The following is a 22,231-nucleotide window of genomic DNA, read 5'->3' on the forward strand; positions in this document are numbered from 1 at the left end:
CTGTGCCTTCTTGTGGGGAGCTTTTAGTTATGTACTGTATCTGAGGAAAAATGATTTATTTAAATTCTATGTAACAGGTGGTTATAGAGATTGTGATTATAGGACAGCCAGTTTTGTGCATTTGGTTTTAGGAAAAAATATTGCTGGAATAGGCAGTGCCTGTAGCATTAAAAACACAATAGGTAATAAGTCAAGGATATTTGGCATTTTCTTGGTTACTTAATTTTTTTAATGTGTAAGGAAAAATTGTAAGAAATACTTGTGATGATGTTACAGTTATGTTAATTAAGAAATTGCTATATGGGTTCTGTTGCATTAAGGACAAATCAAGGGATTGACAATGTGAATCACTAATTTATATGATGTAATAGATCTGCATATTAATGTATTGAAGCCTAATAGTTGAAGGAAATGGAGTTGAAATTATTTACTCAATTTCTATAGCTCTCCATCTCAATCAATGATTCCAGGCAGCTTACAATTCCAAAAGTATTAAAACAATAAAAAAACAAATATAAATAAACACAGCAGCCAAGATAGTGAATGATAGGAACTGGGGAAAATTAGTGCAAATTGATTAACATGTGCTTCTTGGTAGAATGTTACTAACACTAGGGAAATGGGAGAAGAAATTTTAAAATGTGACAGTGTTGGTAGAAGGGTAATAGATTGATATGCTATCTGTTCCAAGTAATGAATGTTTTCCAAAGGAATTAAAAATGACTGCATGATGATACTTTGTCCACTTTGTTACAGGAAACTGATATTTGGGTACATCAGAAGAAACATAAAAGTTAAGCACAGTGGGAATGGAACATTTGCATTATGTATATGGTAAAACCAGAAAAAAATAGGATCAGTGATGTAGAGGTTCTTAATGAGGTGGATTGAATTAGGGTTTTAAACTTTTTCAAAAAATGTTTTTCTTTAATGATGAATTTATTTCATTCCAAGATGGCATATGGTGTGGTGGCTTCATGAAAAAGTCAGTGAGATGGAGGCAGCCTCAGGAAAGATTTCTAAATATACTCCCCAGAGATATAGTGCAAAACCTTAGGGTAGATATCCCCATAGATATTTCTTTCCCTTCTGAATATTTAACAGCAAATATTGCAACCAGGAGGGGGGAAAAAAGACATGCTGCAAGGATAAAAGACAGGTTAAATCTGTATGCCACCAATGAGCTTCTTCAAAAGAAACATAGACCTGACATTTGCAAATCAACTTTTATAAGTGAAATGGAAGGTCCAGATTTAATGTGAGAATGACCTTGGAAGACAGGAGGAAGAGCCGCAGATCAAGCAACAAGTAAGAGACAGCTGAGCCTGCAGAAAGAACAAGAGAATGGCAAACTAGGACTCTTCCTGGTTACTGGACAATGGGGGGCAGGGGGGACATTTACTTTCAGTCTTACAAGTTTCTGTAAATGTGACTTGACAATAAAGATAGAGCTAGGTGTACTTCTTATCTGGTCTACCTCACAACCGGACACAAAGTTGTGCAATAGTTATGTTATTTAGTAGCATTAAGAGGGGTTTCCTCTTCACATAACATGTGTCTGTATGTTTATTATCCCTTTCACAGAAGCAATTTGCTCACTGTAACTATAGTAACTGAGTTTATATGAGAATGGGCTGGGGGGGATTTTTGTTTGTTTTGCAAATTGGTTTTCCCATTGCACACCAATATAGGATGAGGGGAAGAAAAAAAAAAGCATTAGCCAAATAATTACAGTAACTCAAAACCTTTTAGACAGATAGTGTCACATGCTTTATAAATTCTTGATTGAGTGCACAGAATTAGGCTGTTGGGCAGAAAGCCAGCCGATGGACTCATCATTGATGAAATCATTTTGGAGAAGCATTAAATGAAACTTAAAATAAAGGTGAAATAGCTTTATGGATTTTCCACTCAAAGTATTTATGAACATTTGTTGCTGATATATAATGTAGCATTAAAAGAAAGATTTAGTATAGTGGGGTTGTAATAAAAGTTATTTTGTCAATAATAAAAGAATACTTTATTGCCATTTAGAATAAGGATAAAATACACAGGTTTGTTGCTATTGCTTTCTATATTTTACTGAGAACATAGGATTGTGAACCACAAAATCAATTGCTTAGTTGAAAGCAGTACTTTAAACCAAACCATACGGTTACTTTCCCCCTTGTTCGAAATATAGTGAGAAATGTTTCTAATAGCAAAAGAAATAAGAGATATTGATTTATTAACAATCTGACAGGGTTTGCTTTGTGCTCAGTAAAGATGGAAGAGCAATAATGAAATGTTTTCTTGTTTTCTTTTGTAGTTTATAGATATGCAGCAGAAAAATAAAATCTATATTGAATATCTTGTGGCCTGCATAGCTGTTAAAGAATCCCTTTGCCCTGCAGCCTTATCTCTCCTTCTCTCTGCCCATCCGCTTTGGTCCTGCAGGGCAAATGTGTTCCAAGTCCCATCTATTAAAGAGTGTCATGCTGCAGGACCCAGGAAGCCTTCCTATTTTGTGGCAATTCCTGGAATGATCCCACTCTCCCCAGGAAATGGTATGGTTCATATCTGTACATCATTCAGGAAATTGCTGAAGATTGGTTATTAACCCAGGCCTTGGGGACAGGATGATTATGGGGCCAGTGCAGTGCTTTGCACTGTTCCGCTCTGTTTGGTTTTATTTTAGTTGTCTAAAATGACATGACAAGACTGTTGGAGTTTGTAGTGATCCAGCCAACACACAAGCAAATAATTCAGCAGGATTTATTATATAGAAGAAGCTTCTTTGTATACAAAAATATAAAACCTGATGCATGTATACAATACCCATGCAGCTCTTGCAATGTGATAGAAGAAGAAGCAAGTATTCTCAAGCAAAGACAAACAAACTCTCACAGCACAGAACAGTTAAGCTAAGCCATGCCCAGGCTCCAAGCTGTCTCACATGGCTCACACAGCAAATCCTGTGTCTCAGTCACCAAACAGTTCCCATTAGCTAACTTGTTGCTATGGCTATTCCAGTTCATAAATCCTTATATACTGACAAATATAAATAATGCTGACCTTCTTAAGATACTTCAATAAAGTTTCTCTAATGTGGGTGCTGCTTATTCCTGCAGAGTGGTGAACAGTATTAAGTATCTGGGGGTGCTGATAATTAACAATCTGGTTTCTCCATACATCATCCTTAGTGAAGCATGCCATTTCCTGCATCAGAAGAGGAGAGCACATCTTTCTCCTTCTAACATGGCCACTTTTTACATAGGCACGATTGAGATCGTTTTAACAAACTGCAACACTGTTTGGTTTGGTGGCAGCAGTGCTTCAGATAGAAAGTCCATCCAGAGAGTAGTAAGGACAGCTGAGAAGATTATAGGAAGCTCGCTTCCTGTCATTCAAGATACTGCTTATAAGCTCTATGTGCTTAGAACTCAAAGCATTGTTAGAGACCCCAGATGCCCACTTCACATTCTGTTTTTGTTGCTCCCCTCTAGGAGGAGGTTTCAAAGTATTTCTAGCAGGACTTCCAGATTCTGTAACAGCTTTGTTCCCTAAGCTATCCATCTGGTAAACTTGCAAGATTCGTTTCTCTCGCCATGTCCATATATACATGTGTTGTTTCTCCGTGTCATAAAATATATGTGGGTGCATGCATAATTTTGTATTTATTTATTTATCTGTATATTTACTTATTTATTTATTTAACTTGTCATGTTCATGCTTATATTAGATGTGGAGACCCTTTGAGAGCTGTGTGCAATGAAATTTCATTTTAAAGTATGCCGATTAGAGTACATTCAAAGTGACAGTAAAGTTATTCTAAGAGTCAGTTTCAGAAAGTTTAATTTATAGATCTGCAGTTCAACCACTTAGAATGAGGTTGATGGATTTATTTATTTATTGATTTATTTGGCTTATATACCGCTTCATAGGGCTATCAGCCCTCTCTAAGCGGTTTACAATTTTTTTAGCAAATTGAGTCAGCAACTTGCCCCCACAGTCCGGGTCCTCATTTCACCCACCTCGGAAGGATGGAAGGCTGAGTCGACCTTGAGCCGGTGAGATTTGAACCGTTGAACTGCAGATCACAGTCAGCTAAAGTGGCCTGCAGTACTGCACCCTAACCACTGCGCCACCTCGGCTCCTCCCAAGGTTTCATTTTGCTACACATGTTTATGAATAAAAGCATTTAATATGTATGTAATCTTCAGTTCTTCAATCAGATTTGGTCTTTGGTGGCATTCAGGGTGGACACACACATTCACACACACACATGCTTGACCCAATAACTTTCTGTTTTCCTTTGATTCATTCTACGTTCACATTTTCTTTTTAGATGCTTTATTCTGATATCAATCCACGTATAGTCTTCATTTCTTTTTATTCGTCTACATTCTTTTGAATGTATTCATACTTTACTAGAGCTGGTTCCTCTCCTACTCTTCAGAAAATTCTAGAGATGTTACTATAACTTTTCCATTTGATCAGCTGAAGTTAAGATTCCTGAAGGCTGTATCCATGATGAAGATTCTTAGATAGCATTTGATTGTCAATGCAAAAACAATCGAATTGTAACACTTTGCTTTTTTGAGCACAATATGTTTTATTTTTGAATATGAACATGAATTATTTTTTAAAACTTGTTGTGACATTTGTACAACAAGTAGCTTCTATTCCTTTACTGGGAAATAAGCTCTATTTGGATTTAGTAGGTATTAAAACGGAATATACTTAACTTAGGTTAAAAGTGTAACTTTGAGACTGGAATTTTGTTTTTATGCTATTAAAACATGCTATTTGTGTTAATTATATAGAGGGAGCAATTAAATAAACAATAAACATTGGGCTTTAGAAAATCAAAGCTTGAAAATAACTTGAACTAAATAATTACAATAGTCTCTGGTAATTAAATTATCAGGTCTTACAAAGTTCTATGCTAGCTCCTATTATCTCGAAATTGCATAGAACTCTGATACAAGATTTGGATAAATGTTTGTGGTCTGAGATTCTCAAGCTAATACTAAATGGCAACTATAATGAAAACAGTTTGATGTCCTCCAAAGGTTCCACTAACATTTGCAGGCCATTTGTGCTAAAATGGAAGTTTGGAGCAAAAACTGGGGACTTAAAAAGAAAAAAAAAAGAAAGTCCACTTGCCTCCTGAAAAAGCATCTTTGGGACAACCATAACCTGGATGACTGAGAATCTCTACAGACTTCTAGCTTTACAATTTGGGATTGTATGAATGGTGTGGGATTAGGAATGGATTGCTTAGGGAACAAATTTCAGACTATAGGTAACCCTGATAACACAGATAAACCTCCAACTGCTTCAATGACCCTCTAAAAGGATGCAGATTACCAGCTGTCTGCAAGGAATATAAACCTTCCATTCCCCACCATCCTGTCAGAGCTGAAGAAGCTTCTTGGATGAGAAGCAAAACATGTTCAAAAGAAAAAACCAGAAAGTCCAGTTGCTTCCTGAAAAAGCACCTTTGGGACAACCATGACCTGGATGACTGAGACTCTCTACAGACTTTTGAAGCAAAAACCATCAATTATATTGGCATCGGAGCAATTTGATTACAATCTAGATCAGGGGTAGTCAACCTTTTTGTACCTACCACCCACTTTTGTATCTCTGTTAGTAGTAAAATTTTCTAAGCGCCCACCGGTTCCACAGTAATGGTGATTTATAAAGTAGGGAAGTAACTTTACTTCAGAAAATTTACAAAGCAGAGTTACAGCAAATCCCTACCGCCCACCATGAAAGCTGAAACGCCCACTAGTGGGCAGTAGGGACCAGGTTGACTACCACTGATCTAGATGATTTAATGAGTGATTAGAAGTAATGGTAGAGAATCATAGACATGACTTTGAAAGAGGAGTGTGATGGTTAACAAAACAAAATTTAAGTCTAGGAAAGAGAATATTAATATGGTTTAAACTTAAACTGCTAGCCCTTGATTTTCTTTGATACAAGAAAAGAGGAAAGGAAAAACACCATCAGGCTTTCCAGATTTCGATTCTATGGCTTATATCTATAAAGTATTTCTTGTGAAGTCTGTTTCCTGACTTGACCTAAAGAGCTGACATCAGTTTTGAAAATCTAACTCTTTCATTTTGCTTTCCAAATTTTCCTGCCCTTAAATTACGTTTTAGAATTATCACATTACTTTTTTAAGGTCATCTCTATGATTCTCCACAATAATAAAAGGAGCATGAGCAGAGACACTGTGTTGTGTTTTTTTGTTCCAGGAAATCAGTTTTCAACCTTTATAAACTTATGATGTTGTTCATCTAATCATTGGAGATAAGATGGCTTTATTAATAGATAATATCTTGTACTGTCTTCATCTAGTTCACCAACAGCAGCAGTTTCTAAGCAGTTTCTATACAAGGAGATCTTGGTTACAATGCAGTTATTATTCACCAGTATTCTTTTTGTTATATTATCATATAAAGTTGCTCTTGAATGACTCTGTTCAAGTTCATTAGCATGTTTACCATACAAATATCTTAAAATATTTCATACAAAAGAGAAGACCTTTTCCATGTGTTATCTGACTCTAGAATATTGTATTTAAGGAAATTCCATTGATGCCAGTACTATGAGTTTTTCACAATATTGCACAATAATTTTGTTTGTCCAACAATTTTAAATCAGGTTTATTGTTCTTGTATATACAAGTGTACTATGGACATGTTGGTTATTATCTTATTATGTGTGAATAGGCTGTATTATTTCAGTCATATTATACTTTTATTGTTCATCACATAGAATTCATTAAGAATAAGGGTAGAGTCAAAGTAAAATAAATAAAACTATAAATGATTTCAGAATTGTGTCTCTGCAAAAATACATTAGAAGTAGATTTTCCCACTGTAATAACAACTCCGCTCATTGAAATTGCATTAAATCCTACAATTTCATTAAAAATGGTTGCTTATTATTTTAGACATTATTTTATTTCTCTTCCCTGCTATTAGTACTTTATTTGCCAGTTGTTAGATAGTCCTTTAATACAATAAAAACTACTTATCTGAATTGTATATAAAATATTTCTGTATACCTATTTTTTTTAAATAAAATAAGTTTTAATTTTCTATTTATATTCCTTAATACACACACACCTGATGTGTCTGCTCTTAGCATAGCTTCTTGTTGGCTCTCCACATATCCTTGTCTACATGTAGATATCCAAACAAAACTCGGTTTTTCAATTATGACCGGAGAGTAAGGTATTTGATCGGAAATAGTTTCATAGAAAGGGAAGGGGTGGCAAAAGGAAAAATCTAAAACAACATTCAGAAGAATTCTAGGGAGGACTAGGGTTGGATTGGAACTGATGACTCCTGGAAACAGAAATGATTTTGTATTAGTTGCTGAACATGGATGGTTATGTTCACTGGCATTAAAAAGGCAGCTATTGATCGTAAGATGCATTAGGCAGTGTTTGCACCATTGAAAGCCCATTAGTTTATGAATCGTTTGCAGTCCACAAAGCATTTAAGAGGGTGATCTAGGGAGAAGAAAATTTCAATGCAATTTTAAGTCTGCTCGTTGCAGAAGGCCTTCAGTGGGGTGGAAATGTGGTGGAAGAAATAAGGTTTCACTTATCCAAGTATTGCCAGCTAGACTGAGATCAGCTGCCAATTCATCTGATGAACTAAAGAAGAAGGAAGCCTTATCTCTCAGGTAATCCTTGAGTTACAACCATAAATGTGGTTGTGTTGCTGAGCACCTGGAATGCAATGGGTTGGGGGAGGGGAGAAAAGTCAGAACACTGGATCCACTTTGAACAGTTACTAAACAACCAGTCATAAATTGAGAACTACCTATACTGTAACATCTGTAAGAGTTGTCTGCCCAGTGCAGGAAGCATCATACAAATGGCTGTGCAGTTTTTTCTTAAAAGCCTTCATTGAAGGAGTGTTCTCAGCTTTGGGAGGAAAGCTGATTAATAGCTCTCATAATCAGGAAATTCCTCCTCCTTCATTCAGCTTTGGATATCTTGGTGAAAAGGCTTATACCTGCTATTTCTTGTCTTACCCTCAGGTACTAGAGAAAATACATCTATTCCATATTCCTTGAAACTTCCCTTCATTTATTGCAAAATGATTATAATGTCTCACCTATTCTTAAAACACTGCCTTATTAGGAAGGAAGGGAGAATCTGTTCAGATGGTGACAAAGTTGTTATAAACTTTGAATCGTTCTTGCATAGCTAAACTGAAAATAAAATTACTTCCACTGTGTATTTTAGCAATAATTTCAATTAAAAAGAAGTAAAAGGGGAAATTTCTCCTATCTTTTTCAATCCAATCATTATACCTTTAAATAAATCCCATGTCAATAGAATCTATCATCTATCTATCTATCTATCTATCTATCTATCTATCTATCTATCTATCTATCTATCTATCATATATATATATAATTATACACACACACACACACACACACACACTTAAAACTCTCATTTCATACTTTGTAACCTTCAATTTGATGAAATCATGCACCATAGAGCAACTATTTTTGAAACGATGTACCTCAAATGGGCTAACTTAAAAAATGTGTCCAAGATCCAAGACACATGATTCCTGCAGGATTGAAATTTGGCAAAGGTGTAGTTGTAGCTATTTTATTGATGGTGGCAAGAACCAGGAGGTGAGTAATCACTGGTTGCTTTGGAACCAAGACTGAAATTTGAAATCTATTAACAGTGGTGGCTGATGAGGAGCAACTCGGATGCCTGCTAGCAAGATAGGGCTGGCTGGGAGATGCCAGCAGGCAACTAGTGAGCCTGTTCCTCTCTGGCCTTTGGGACATGCCAAAATGGGGAGTATTGGGCAGTTTTCCTCATTCACTGCATCTCCATTTGTTCTCTCTAGCCACAACACAGTGGCAGAAATTTCCAAGAGTCATTTAACGAAGAAGTGGAGGGAGAAGGAGGATGAAGTGGAGGTGCCAATAGTGCTCTGAAGATCATCAGGGGAGGGAAATGGCACAAGCCCATAACATATGTGAAAAAAGGAAGAAAATAAAGTGACTGGGATACCTGCCAGTGAGGGGAGCAGCTAGTTGGAGGGAAATTTTGATCTGTACTATTTCTTTCACAAATAAACCCACAATGAATTTGGGTGTTGGTTATTAATAGCAGTAGGAATAATTTTAGGCAAAAGGGGGCTTGGGAAAGTAAATGTACTTTCTGTATACATTTTTAAAAAAACAGATTGTATGCATGCGCATACACACACATGTGGGTACAATTATGTTTCAAAACTAAAAACTCCTTCATTAGTGAATGAATCCCCAATCCCAAAGCAAAGTAGGCGTATTTTGACAGATTTAGGAAATGTCCAGATCAAAGCAGAACATTTCTGAAGCATTCCAAGTCTAATTTTGGCTCTTTATTGGTGGATTCAGAATTTGGAAGGACACCAAGATACAAATGCTGTCTGCAAAAGTGTATATTCCCCTTTTCCCAGCAGTTCCACACCTCTTATACTTCAGAGTAAGGCAATCGTCAGGGACAGAACTGTATTTTCATGATATTTAAAAGGTATACATTTAAAAAAATTGCAATTGGCTACAAAGATGAGGGCAGATTTAAGATGAGAAAATTAAAAACTGAAAGAAATTGAAAGGCTCATGTCTTCTTTTCCTTCCTAGTACTGTAAAATGGAAATGGGTTTTTATATTATATAGGACTGCAAAAATATTCATTGTCCTGGTTCTGGATTTTTTAGGATTGTAGTATGTATATTCTGGAAGGGAGTTACATCAACTGTAAAATATGTGAAGTGTGATTTGCATACCATTCCTCTGCTAACAGTTTATAACAGCTATGCCTTGTGTTCTGTTTTGTGGTTTCAGGAGCAGAAGGCACAGTGTTCCCCAAATCTATAGAAACTCCTAATGTCAGGGCAGACCCCTTCAAGGAACTAAGGTAAACTCTGACATTTAGTTCTAATGTAAATGCAAAGGTACCTTGCTTGAATTGTGCATTCTGGCTGGTGATATTTCAAATCTTGAAGTAATTAAGAAACATGCAGTTGCATAGATGTCACTGAATAGCAGAAAACAGTTATACTTCAAGTAAATCTCAAATTTTTAAAGAGCATTGGTTCATGAAATTAAAACTCTTATATTTGTGACTGGAATTTTCTTTGGGTTGGGAAGCTAAAAAGGTCCCTTTGGTCAGTAATGATTGAGTATGGCCTCCGGGTATCACAGAATGTCAGCAAGGAGAAAAGTGGTACAGTGGTCAAATTACTTTCTATACAGATAAAATAACTTGGAAGTGGTATTCATCCGTGACAGCTGTCACTAACCTGATTTATGTGTTACTGGAAAAACAGATTCTGTATAAAAGAAGAATAGGCAGGACACAATCCACAAGCCATTGCATTTCTTTTTATCCAATTTTGCTTGCTTTCAAACTCTCAATGCAGCAGCTATTATGACAGCATGATTTTTCCCCTTTTTGGGTTTTTCAAGGTACATAATGAAGTGGCTCTCAGCTATGATAAAGATTCCTGCTGAAGGCCCTGGCAATCATCTACCCAGCACTTTGTATAGCAAACAGTGCTTTGAAATACAGAAGCTGAATTTATTCCCAGCAGCTGAAGCAGCTGAGTTCCAACTATAGTAAATGACTGATCTGAATTAATTCATGCCAGTCATTTGTCTCATCTTCCTTCCCCAAGCAGTATTTTTTTTAAAAAAATAGGATGAATGTCTATGAATGAAATAGATGAATAAAAGGTCATAAAAAGCAAGCATTGTTGATATAGGCACACAATTATATTAAAGTGGTAGCTAGATGGTGGCCTAGTGATGAAGACCTCACATCCCACTCGGATGGTTGGGAGTTCAATCCTAGGTAGTGGCAAATGTTTCTTTCTCCTAGGGTGCAAAGAAAAATTATTTCTTGCAAACCTCTTGTGTGATGTCAGGAAGGGCATCTGGCCAGTAAACGCTCAGCTCCATCCAGTTCATCGAACACTACTCCAAATTAAGGGATTATGGGGTCATAAAAGGGGAGTTTTAACTAGACCAGTGCTTCTCAACCATAGCAACTTGAAGATGTGTGGATTTCAACTCCCAAATCCACAGGTCTTCAAGTTGCCAAAGTTGAGAAAGACTGAGCTAGACTAAACAGTGTCCATAATGCACAGATATTCATTATTAGATCACTCCTTATATGGAGATGTTTCATTAAACAAAGAAAATTACAGTATGACCTGGTGATATGGAAACCCTCTCCATTAGTCTTCTCCAACCTGATGCCTCCAACATACCGTATATTGCGCCAGTTTCTGGAAACCCAGCTGGAGATGAACCATACAATACATTTATAACTTCTTTACAAGGAATTGTGAATTACCTAAAGGCTGGCCGTTTTCAGGCTTGATATAAACTTCTCAGACCAATGGCATTTTGTGCTTTTCTTCAGAAAAAATCATGTGTGCACCATCATGTTTCACTGAACACTAATTCTCTCTATGCCTTGTACTCTTGTACCTTCGCTGGATCAATGCTTGAAGCTCTTGTAATTCTTTGATTTGTATTGTTTGAGTCCTGAAATGCACATATATCGATATTTTCGGTTTCTTTCATCTTCTCCATCTTTGTTGCTTTTATTGATGCCTTGTGAATCATGCAGAAGAATGAGTTCCAAGTGATTACCTTGCCATCACTCTCCACAGAAATTCTATAATCCCTGGATCATTGTTTTTTAAAAAAATTCCAGACACGTTACTGTTCTTTCTTGGGAAGACTGGCCTCTTAGCTATCATCAGAGATGCTGAAGGCAGCGGGAGAATTAAAATAAATGTGAAGTATTATTTGTAATAAACATTTAGAGTGAGTGTCATGGTTATCATTTAACATAAAGGAAAAATAGCAGGTTTTCTGCAGCTACCAAGTTTTTTTTGACAAGAATAACCATTGTCCTAGCTTAGTTTATGCATTTCTTACTCCAACAAAATTGCTGCACAGCATATGTTCATTGCTAGGCTATTGGGGGGGGGGAATAAAAAGATTGTGGCTAATTTGTCCCAGTCAAGAAAGGAATTGGAATAAAGGGATCACAAAGATTTCTAGCACCATCCCATCAACATAATGGTTGCCAATATATACTGAAAGGCAGCATGTGTGCAATGAAGCACACATTCCAATGAAGTTATTCACTCCAATGAAGCTGGTGCCATCATAATGGCTATATATTATCTCCAATATCAAAGGCAGTATGCCTCTCAATAGCAGCTGCTATGGAATATGAGGAGACGAATAATATGGAGATATTTGTGCTTACCATCTGTTAGTGCAAGTATGTATAGATTCAGTTCAACAACCTCTGAGATCTGTGCTGAATTAAATAAGAAACTTAGAGATGGAAAGTTATTCACCGAGCCCCCTTTATACATTGATTGTATCTAGTATGGTTACATGCTTATTATTCAGTTCCCATTATTAGCCCTTTAAAAAAATATACGTATATGAGCTAATCAGATTATTAAAAAAAAAAAAACCAAAATCTTTTTAGTTCCTTTGTTATTATACCAGGAGCTGCTAATTTATATACTACCGGTAGTCCTTGACTTACAACCACAACTGAGCCCAAAATTTCAATTGCTAAGCAAAGCAGTTGTTAAGTGAATTTTGTTACATTTTACAACCTTTTTTTGCCACAGTTGTTAAGCAAATTACTGCCTTTGTTAAGTGAATCTGTCTTCCCCCATTGACTTTGCTTGTCGGAAGTTGGCTGGGAAGGTTACAAATAGTAACTACGTAATCCCGGGACTGTGCAACTGTCATAGGGGAGATGGGCAACTTAGAAATATTAATTATCAATGTAAATAAATAAATTAATACATTCCAGTTGTCAAGCACCTGAATGTTGATTATGGGACTGTCAGGATGCTACAACAGTTGCAGGTGTAAAAACCGTCATTTTTTTCATAACTGTTGTACCTTCAAATGATCACTAAACAAATGGTGAAGAATTACCTGTACTTGGCGTACATTCCCAACTATTTTTTTTTTAAAAAAAACCTCTTCCTTAGCCCTAAGTACTATATTTTCAGTGCTTTCTGTTCAGTCACATAAGTCAGGGCAATAGTTATTATATTTCAAGATGACATGAATAAGTGGGGTCTTTTTTCATGGCTATTCGAAAAGATCAGAAATTTGTTTCACAACTGCTGTGAACAGTAAAAGAATGCATGCTGAAGGCTGACAGTGAATGCATCTAAAGTGCATCCTGCTTCTTAGCAGGAGAGAGAAGCATAAGATAAAGGCAAGAAGAACAAAAATCATTTGATCCTAAGAGAGCTTTAAGCTAATAATTTCAGGTAGAAGGGCCACTGGCAAAGCTGAGATTTATTCACGAATAAAACCTATCGCTAGAAAGGAAATGGCTACAGCAGTTTTAAATCTATACAGCTAAAAGGGGATTATTAAAAAGACATCTCTTCTTTAACGAAGGATTGTCACCTACAATAAATGTTGCAAACCATCTCTGGCCTTTCTGCTCTTTGTGACATTAGATTGTGGCTTTTATGAGATACTTTTTTTATTAATAGGCTTATCAATAATAGATGTTAAAGGCTCTAATATAACTTTGCTGTCCTGGTGATTAATAGTGTGTGTGTGTGTGTGTGTGTGTGTGTGTGTGTGTGTTTGTTTGTAGATTTTCACAGGTGTAGGTATGCTGGTCTTGTTGTATTCAGGTCTTTTCCCATGTAAGATTGATATTGTTTTGGCAACGTTTCGGCGATTTCTCACTCGCCATTTCAGGCTTGTGTTTTCCGAAAATATCAGCCTGAAGATGCGAGTGAGACCTCGCCAAAACATTGCCAAGACAATATCAATCTTACACACCCGAATACAAGAAGACCAGCATGTGTGTGTGTGTATGCATATATGCATATATGTTTGTATGTATGTATGTATGTATGTATGTATGTATGTATGTATGTATGTATGTATTGTGTCACAACCCCTGGTATGCCCAAATATGGGAGGAAGCATACTGCTTCCTTTCTCTGCCTATCAGCTCATCACAAGAGACCATCCAGACAGAAAGCCATTATTTTTTACTGTTGCCTTTGTTACATTTGTGTTGATAAATACATTTATTGTGTTGATGAATTTATTTATTTATCGACACATATATATGTATGTATGTATATATGTATATATGTGTGTATACACACACACACACACACATACATACATGCATACATACATAATTTCTGGCCAACAATGCTACGAAGGTGTTTTTAGTCAAGTAGGTAAATGAATGCATTCTCTCCTGTCAGAGAGCCCAAAGCAAGTTAATATAACAAACCTTCTATTCCTGTCACAGTAACTGTTTGAAAAATCTCTTCGGAATGTCTTTGCATCAGCCATGTAACTACTTGGTAAAAGTAGAGATTCAAGTCAAAGCTTAATAAACTTTCATGAAATTAAGTGTCCTGCCGATTACCTCTTTACCACAACTGCAACATTTTATGCTCTTCTATGCTTCTATGATATTCATAGAAAGACAAATAGGGAGAAGGGTGGTCCTTGAACTCTCACTTTTTCCATTTACATTTATCAAAATGTGGTTTCCTATACAAGTAGTTTTTGACATATGACCACAATTGAGCCCAAAATGTCTGTTGCTAAGTGAGGCAGTTATTAAGTGCATTTTGCTCTGTTTTATGATTTTTCCTGCCACCGTTGTTAAATGAATCACTGCAGTTGATAAGTTAGTAACATGGTTGTTAAGTGAATCTGACTTCTCCATTGACTTTGCTTGGCAGAAGTTCACAAACGGTGATCACATGACCCCGGGACACTGCAACCGTCATAAATATGAGTCAGTTGCCAAGTGTCTGATTTTGATCACATAACCACAGGGATGTGAAAAACAATCATAAATCCCTTTTTTCAGTGCCATTGCAACTTTGAACAATCAAAATGGAAAGACCATTGGTTGCCATTGTGACACTATAGGTTTTATCCCCACGATTTTTGTTTTGCATTCTGTTTAGCTAACCTTATATCTTTTCTTAGCGATAGAAGCACTCCAACTGGTTAACTGGTCTACCTCTGAAAGTGTTATGTTCTTATGAGTTATAATTTTATCTTTAAGAATTAGAGCTATTTCTGTTCACATAATATCTAGATCAGAGATGGGTTCCTACCGGTTTGGGCCGGTTCGACTGAACTGGTAGTGGTTTGGCAGCCTGGGTCGCTGGAACCGGCAGCAACCCAGGCCTGCCACGCACTCAAACCGGTTGTCTGGGTGGTGCTGTAGGCGCCGCCATCTTGTTTTTGGCTTCTGCGCATGCACAGAGCAATTTACTACCACGAGCGAACCGGCAGTAATGCCTGCCAGAACCCACCCCTGATCTAGATATATAAATACTGGTGGGGGGGGGGGGGGTTGAGAGAAGGGAGAGACATTTCAAACTATTTTAACTGTCCTCTACAAATTTTGTCCAGGAAAAAGGAGCTAGTAAATGCAGGCCATTAAAATAAAATAAGAACCAGTTCATATACCATAGCAGGCAGGTTCAGACTAGTAAAAATATTTAATACTTAATTACAAGACTCATCTTTCCCTCAAGTGCACATGACCTTCTGGAGATGAAATTTTACAAGGACATCTGTGGGGAAAATAAGTGGGAAAGGTTCTCAGTTATTCATTGAGAACTCAGCATGCCAACGGCATTGCTGCTGATTAAGAGGAAATTGTGGCATTTGTACGTGAGGAACTCTTGTCACTTATAGACTACTCTCTACTGCAAGCTCCAACACTCTTAAGGATGTGGGTACAAGTTCTGTAGCAAGAATATTAGAATGTAAGTGAAACTTATGTGGCATAAAGATTTCACTTCCTTTAGGATGGACTCTTTTCTCTCTCCTTCTTTTCCTACTCTTTAACTCACAACTTATTGTAATTGTCTTGTCTTTAATGTATATTTTAGGTATTTTATGTATGTGTAGACATGTTAAAACTATAATAAAAGTTTACATTTTACGTTTACGTTTATTAGGACTTGTATGCCGCCCACTGTCAAGAGACTCAGGGTGGCTTACAGATAAAGTAGGGAGGGGGAACATATGAAAATTAAAAAGTACAGACATTAAAATAGCACAACATTCATAAGATAAAATGGGGCTGGATAAATCAACAGCCCCAGGTCTGCTGGAAGAGCCAGGTCTTAATCGCTTTGCGGAAAGCCGGGAGAGTAGTAAGTGTCCAGATCTCCACGGGGAAATCATTCCATAGGGCCGGAGCAGCTACAGAGAAGGCCCTCCCCTGGGGAGTCGCCAGCCGACATTGACCAGCAGATGGAATCCGGAGGAGGCCTAGTCTGTGAGATCTTATGGGTCTCTGGGAGGTAAATGGCAGGAATGCATTCATTTATCTCCCTCCCTCTATGATAAACAGTGGTCAGATACAGGAAATTATATATTTCCTGTATCTTGAGGAGCCGAGGTGGCACAGTGGTTAGGGTGCAGTACTGCAGGCCACTTCAGCTGACTGTTATCTGCAGTTCAGTGGTTCTAATCTCACCGACTCAAGGTTGACTCAGCCTTCCATCCTTCTGAGGTGGGTGAAATGAGGACCCAGACTGTGGGGGCGATATGCTGACTCTGTAAACTGCTTAGAGAGGGCTGAAAGCCCTATGAAGCGGTATATAAGTCTAACTGCTATTGCTATATATATACAGCCTGTTAATATGATGCCCTAATTATTTAGGAATAAAAGAATAATTTGATTATTTCTGTAAAATATTACAGAAATAATGGCATTCTGGTGTTCAGAGCAGAGGTGAAATGCTACTGGTTCAGGCCATTCGCTCGAACCGGTAGTGAAAAAAAAGTTTTAAAAAGTTCTGATGATGGCCTGGCACAGCTGATCATCGGAATTTTTTTTTACTTTGTTTAGCATTTTACTACCAGTTCAGTAGTTTAAAAAATTCAGCTAATCTGAATTGCATGGCACAGCTGTTCCCACCCCTTCGCTGTTCTACTTACCTTTGCAGACTTAGCGCCTGTGGTGTGCATACATGCATGGACACTCAAAGTGAACCAGTAGCAGACTTTAGAGCATTTCACCCCTGCTTCAGAGGCTACAGCTGATATAAAATAGGATGGCCTAGGCAGTGATAAATATGTCCCAATACATTCAGGTTCTGTTTCTTTAGGAGCTGCAATGATTGCTGGCTTCCAGATGTGATTCAGAGTACTTGTTGTCACTTCAGGTTCTGGATCAGGTTATCCCTGAGAACACTTTTCCTGTATTCATCTGCTCACCAGTCAGATTGAATAGGGTTAACTTTTCCCAGGTCTCATTCTTATGAGAGAATCTCCGTATAAATTAGTAGTGGATGCAGTTGATACTAGAGTAATCAGGTATTCTGCATGTTCCTGTTAATTGATACTCCCTAAGTACCCCCTAACTAAGATTTTCAAACTATTTTCAAAAGTATTTATTTATTTATTTATGTGTCTCCCATCTTTATTATTTTTAAATTTTTTACAATTTTTACAAATGTCTCAATGCCACAAATACCTAATATTCCTTTCTCCTCATGTTTTCCCCACAATAACACAACCTTGTGAGTTGGGCTAAGAGAGAGTGACTGGCCAAACTGTTCACCCAGTTGGCTTTCATGGCTAAGACAGGATTTCCAACATTTTAGCCTGGTGCCTTAACCAGTAGACCAAGCTGGCTCTGAAAGGTACAGAGCAGTTTATAACAGAAACATAGAACCTTCAAGTTGAAAAGTGCCATTTAAGTCATTCTGTTGAGATCTCTAGATACAATTAAGATGAATGTAATCAGAGATGTTACGCTGGATTTAATCAAGGTGAAGTGCAAGATCTGTTTTCTTAGATAAAATTATACCTTATGAACTACTGAACTGATAAATGGCATTGCTAGCTACTCCATTAATATGAGATTCAATCTCAGTATATGAGATTTTCTTAATCAAGACGATAATGCTTAAAGCATTTTAGAAAGATCATATATCTTCATATGCTTCTGGAATTCAACATTAGAAGGGCCTGAAGCTTTAACTTCAAAATAGATTTGAAGTTCATCAGCATTATTTTTTTAATTCACTGCCATCTCTTCTGTGTTTAGAAATCAAGTTTTGTCTGCCATGAAATAAGGAAAACAATTTGTTTGCCATTTATCCTTTTCTTTTTTGCAGTGAAATATTTATGCATTGTTAGCTGATAAACAGTGTGCAATAAATGTGTTTTTGTATTACAGTACTGTGTAGTACTTTAACAAAATCTAAATTTCCAATCACTATTATTATAATCACACTTTCCTCTGAAGTATAGCAAGTTGCTGCAGTTAATAATGTTTCTAACAAAGCTGTAAAATAAATTATTACTCTTGTTCACATAAAACATAAACAGCCTACATTATTTATGTATAGCTAGCTATGTCACAGTTCAGAATGTTATCAGCTAATATCAAGTAAAGATGATAAGATTGCATAATCTAATTTCTCTTCAGATCATGTAAATCTAGAATAGAATTATATGATAACATTCTATTAAATCATCCTAAAATCATCCAATCACAATACATCTTTAAAACATATTCTAGATAAAGCTTTTAAATCACCTCTCATATTCTCCATGTGTTGTTTATATAAAATTTCATATTAACAAACTAATATATCTATATGTATTGTTATAATTATTAATCATTATTTAACTATAGCTATTGTCTCTTCATTTTATACATACTACTAGTAAACTAAATTTAGCTTAGTTTTTATTATACATTTTCATTGCATCAACCTGTATTTTTCCAGTAATAGTGTAATCTTATATCTCTTGCCATTCGTAGTATTAATATTCTAGTTACTTTCTTAATAAATCTTGTGTGAACCTCTCTTCGCATCATATTGTTCCTTTCATATCTCATAAAAGCTCGAAACCCAGCATCTGCTCTTTCCATCAGCTTATCTTTGGTTATCACTGGTGCTTCTGTCAAGATTTCTCTCCATCAATTTTTCTCTCTTTTCTTCTTCTGTGCTTTGAAGTCTGGGGTAGAGTTCCAACCCATCTATCTCCCTTTTCTATATTCCGCTCTTGCCATTACCAACCACGCTCACTTTGTTGTCAGTATCCACAGATTTCTTATCTCTTTGCTCATTTTTTCCTTCCATTTTTTGAACTCTGTCCTCCATATTCTTCATTTGATAAACATCCTCAGTTTTTCCATCAAATTTTTCTGTTTTGTATTCCATATTGTCCAATCTCTTTTCAGTTCTCTCTGTCACAACTAATAGATTTTGAATTTCAAACATAATAATTTGCAATGTTACAGTTTCTTTTTCCTGCTGTGCCATTGTTCCAATTTTGCAGGCACTGCCACTATAGGATTCAAGGCTAGTTCAATAAACTTCAAACAGGTTCATTTATTATCTTTCAAGTCAAAATGTTGTCTTCCTCCCAATAGCTAGTGATAGAACTCCCAAAAAGCACCTGTATAAACAACTTGTAATCTTCCTATTATCACTTTCAATAAACAAACTGGAAGAACCTCGACTCTCAAGTGATCAAAGAGAAAGAAGAAAAAACAATGTATCCAGCCTCTAAGTGGCAGTGTAACTGCTTTTCCTCCTGTTGTTACAACCCTCTTTATAATCCTTCTTATTATCTTCTTTATATTCCAAGCTTAAGAAAGAAAAAAACTCTTAAATGGGGATCAAAAACAATCCAATCAATCCAATCAAGCATTATAAAAAAGAAGGAAAATTTTAATCCATGGGTGTAAGCAAAAGTGAAAAAAGAAGAAGAAAAAATTAATCCATTCAGTTTAAAAAATCCATTCAGTTTGCAAAAATTCCATCCATAAAAAAAATTAGAAACAGGGTAACACACTGTTTAATGTAGATTATTTCGCCGCTTACAGTCTTCTATCTTCAATTTTAATTCAACTAATTTTTTTTTGGGGGGGGGGGTAGTCTCTTTTTCTAATAATAAAATTTCCTCATCAATTCGACACACTTTCTCTTTTTGCTTTCTTCCTGTTCCGGAGCTGTCCCTACTTCAGCAGCTTCATTAGCTGTGTTTCTATCACCAGAAAAAATGGCTATTCCTGGATCTTTCAGGGACTTTGTGGTGTCCCTGAGATCAGCAGGAGGTGCCCTTCTCAATCACTGTCTCTGCAGGACAGTTTAGGTTCTGAATGGAAATATATCAGTATTCCAAATATCAGTATTCCAAATAATCAGTATTCCAAATATCCAATGGAAATATTGCAGAAATATCAACTGCAATCTCAGAGCACCAAGATTGCACATCGTGTCATCACGACGTCAGCCCCCCTTTTTTTCTTTAATTAATAGCTACTAGTTATGCTGTTTTCTGTTTGCCCCATTATTCTTATGAGCCACCCACCTTTTCTTAAGTACAGCTATAGATGACACTGACTTCAATTCAATCCACATTCATAAACTCACCCTGAAATTTTGAAACGTATCTCCAGTACTATTTTATCCTTTTAAGTCATAATGTTGAGAAGAATCTTCAAAATAATTTCACTATTTTACTCCATCAGTGCTTGAAATCCTCTATTACAACAGTCTAGGAATCTTTGTACACATGCACTCTAGATAGATAGAGAGATGAGAGGGAGGGAGAGAGAGAAATTTTGATTTAGTACTATTTTCTATCCTATTCTCTTATGTCATAACCTATAACCATGATATAGATAGATATTTATATATTTAAATTATATATTACTGTCATCTAAATACTCTGGGAAAGTATCCAAAGAATTTAGATAATAACACATTTAGCAAGCATAAAATGTAACTTACTATAATATATAGCTACTTTGCATTGCACTATGACCTTTGTAACTTAGTAGTCAAATAACTGTAGGTTCCTTTATGCGGCATTTGCAAAAAATTAAATTATTTGGCTGATAATCCACTGTTGTTATGACAACAAATATCCAGCTCTAAACATTCCATCTGTTGACTGCAGCAGCAATCAATAGCTATTTCATAACAGGGTGAAAACCTACAAGAACTTAGTGTTATGTTGAAATATGGTGGGGTTTTTCAACATTTCCAAGTACGATGTTTTGTAAACTTAACAGTGTGAAATCCAAATCTTATAACTGTGTCTACAAACTCTTTTATCTCTGTTAAAATACTCTTGGTATGAATTGTAGCTGTTTAAACCATCCCACAGCTTAAAGGGATTTTATCTTTTAATAGCACGTTGTGTTTTTTGTATGTGTAAGCCCATGCAGATTTAAACATATGGCCATTGGCCTAACTAGGTTTCTGTTAAAAGAGAGCAATGTATTTCAGTAGAAGAAAATATCTGTAGCTCAGAGTTGAACTGTGGAGTTCTTGATGCTCTCTGAGTTTGGTTACTTGCTTGTAGACATTTCGTTACCAGACTATGTAATATCACTGTTGCTATTGAATGTAGGATTTATTCCCTGTTTATATACATTTACTTCCTGTTTATATATATATTGCTCTGTCAATGTCTCTATTATTTATCAGGGCCACTCTTGTTTTGTCAAAGCTGTCTAACTTCAAAGAGGATTGCAGATTTTTACCTGCAGAGTAGACAGGGAAGTTAGAAAGGATTGATTTTACAATATAACTCAGATTTAAAATCAATATCCATGAAATTATGGCACAGCACTTTTTTAAAAAATATCCTTTTTAAAGTTCCTCTTCGATGTTCAGTGTCAGATATGATTGAAATGTTCTTTTCGATTCTCTTGTCAATAATGGGAGAAGGACACTAAATATGAACTTTGTTCTGTGTATTAGTGTGTCTGCGCTAGAGTTCAGTTTTTTTAAATTCTCAAATTTAATAAATTTGTAAATTCCTTCAGGTGAAAAACAATCTACATGGGATGATAAAAAGATTAATATTGAGCAAGAAGATCAACTCTAATCAAACTTAGGACATTAACTGCAAATAATAATCATGAAAATAAAAGATACCATTGGTATCATGCTTCATACTAACTTTGTAAGTTTTGGTTTTGCACACAGTTGTTTAGAAAGTGACATTACTCAGCAGAATACTGTCAGATGCTATTTATTTAGATTAATCTTTTAATTGCAGGCAAGAATGAAACCATATTTATACCCTGAAGATTTTCCTACTATAGAATGAAGAAATCAAACTTATACAGTATCTTACCAAAGATAGATAGATAGAA

The 22,231-nt window shown here is 36.1% G+C and overlaps 1 protein-coding gene across 1 annotated transcript in view; it reads left to right on the plus strand.

Moving 5' to 3' along the window:
• Nucleotides 1–22,231, plus strand: part of SGCD (sarcoglycan delta) — a 210,391-nt gene that overhangs the window by 135,611 nt on the left and 52,549 nt on the right. Inside the window, exon 5 of the mRNA XM_032208768.1 lies at nt 9,871–9,943. Within this exon, the coding sequence (XP_032064659.1) occupies nt 9,871–9,943 (73 nt within the window). The remainder of the gene's footprint in view (nt 1–9,870; nt 9,944–22,231) is intronic.

Source organism: Thamnophis elegans, chromosome 2, assembly GCF_009769535.1.
Source record: "Thamnophis elegans isolate rThaEle1 chromosome 2, rThaEle1.pri, whole genome shotgun sequence".
Taxonomy (NCBI): domain Eukaryota; kingdom Metazoa; phylum Chordata; class Lepidosauria; order Squamata; family Colubridae; genus Thamnophis; species Thamnophis elegans.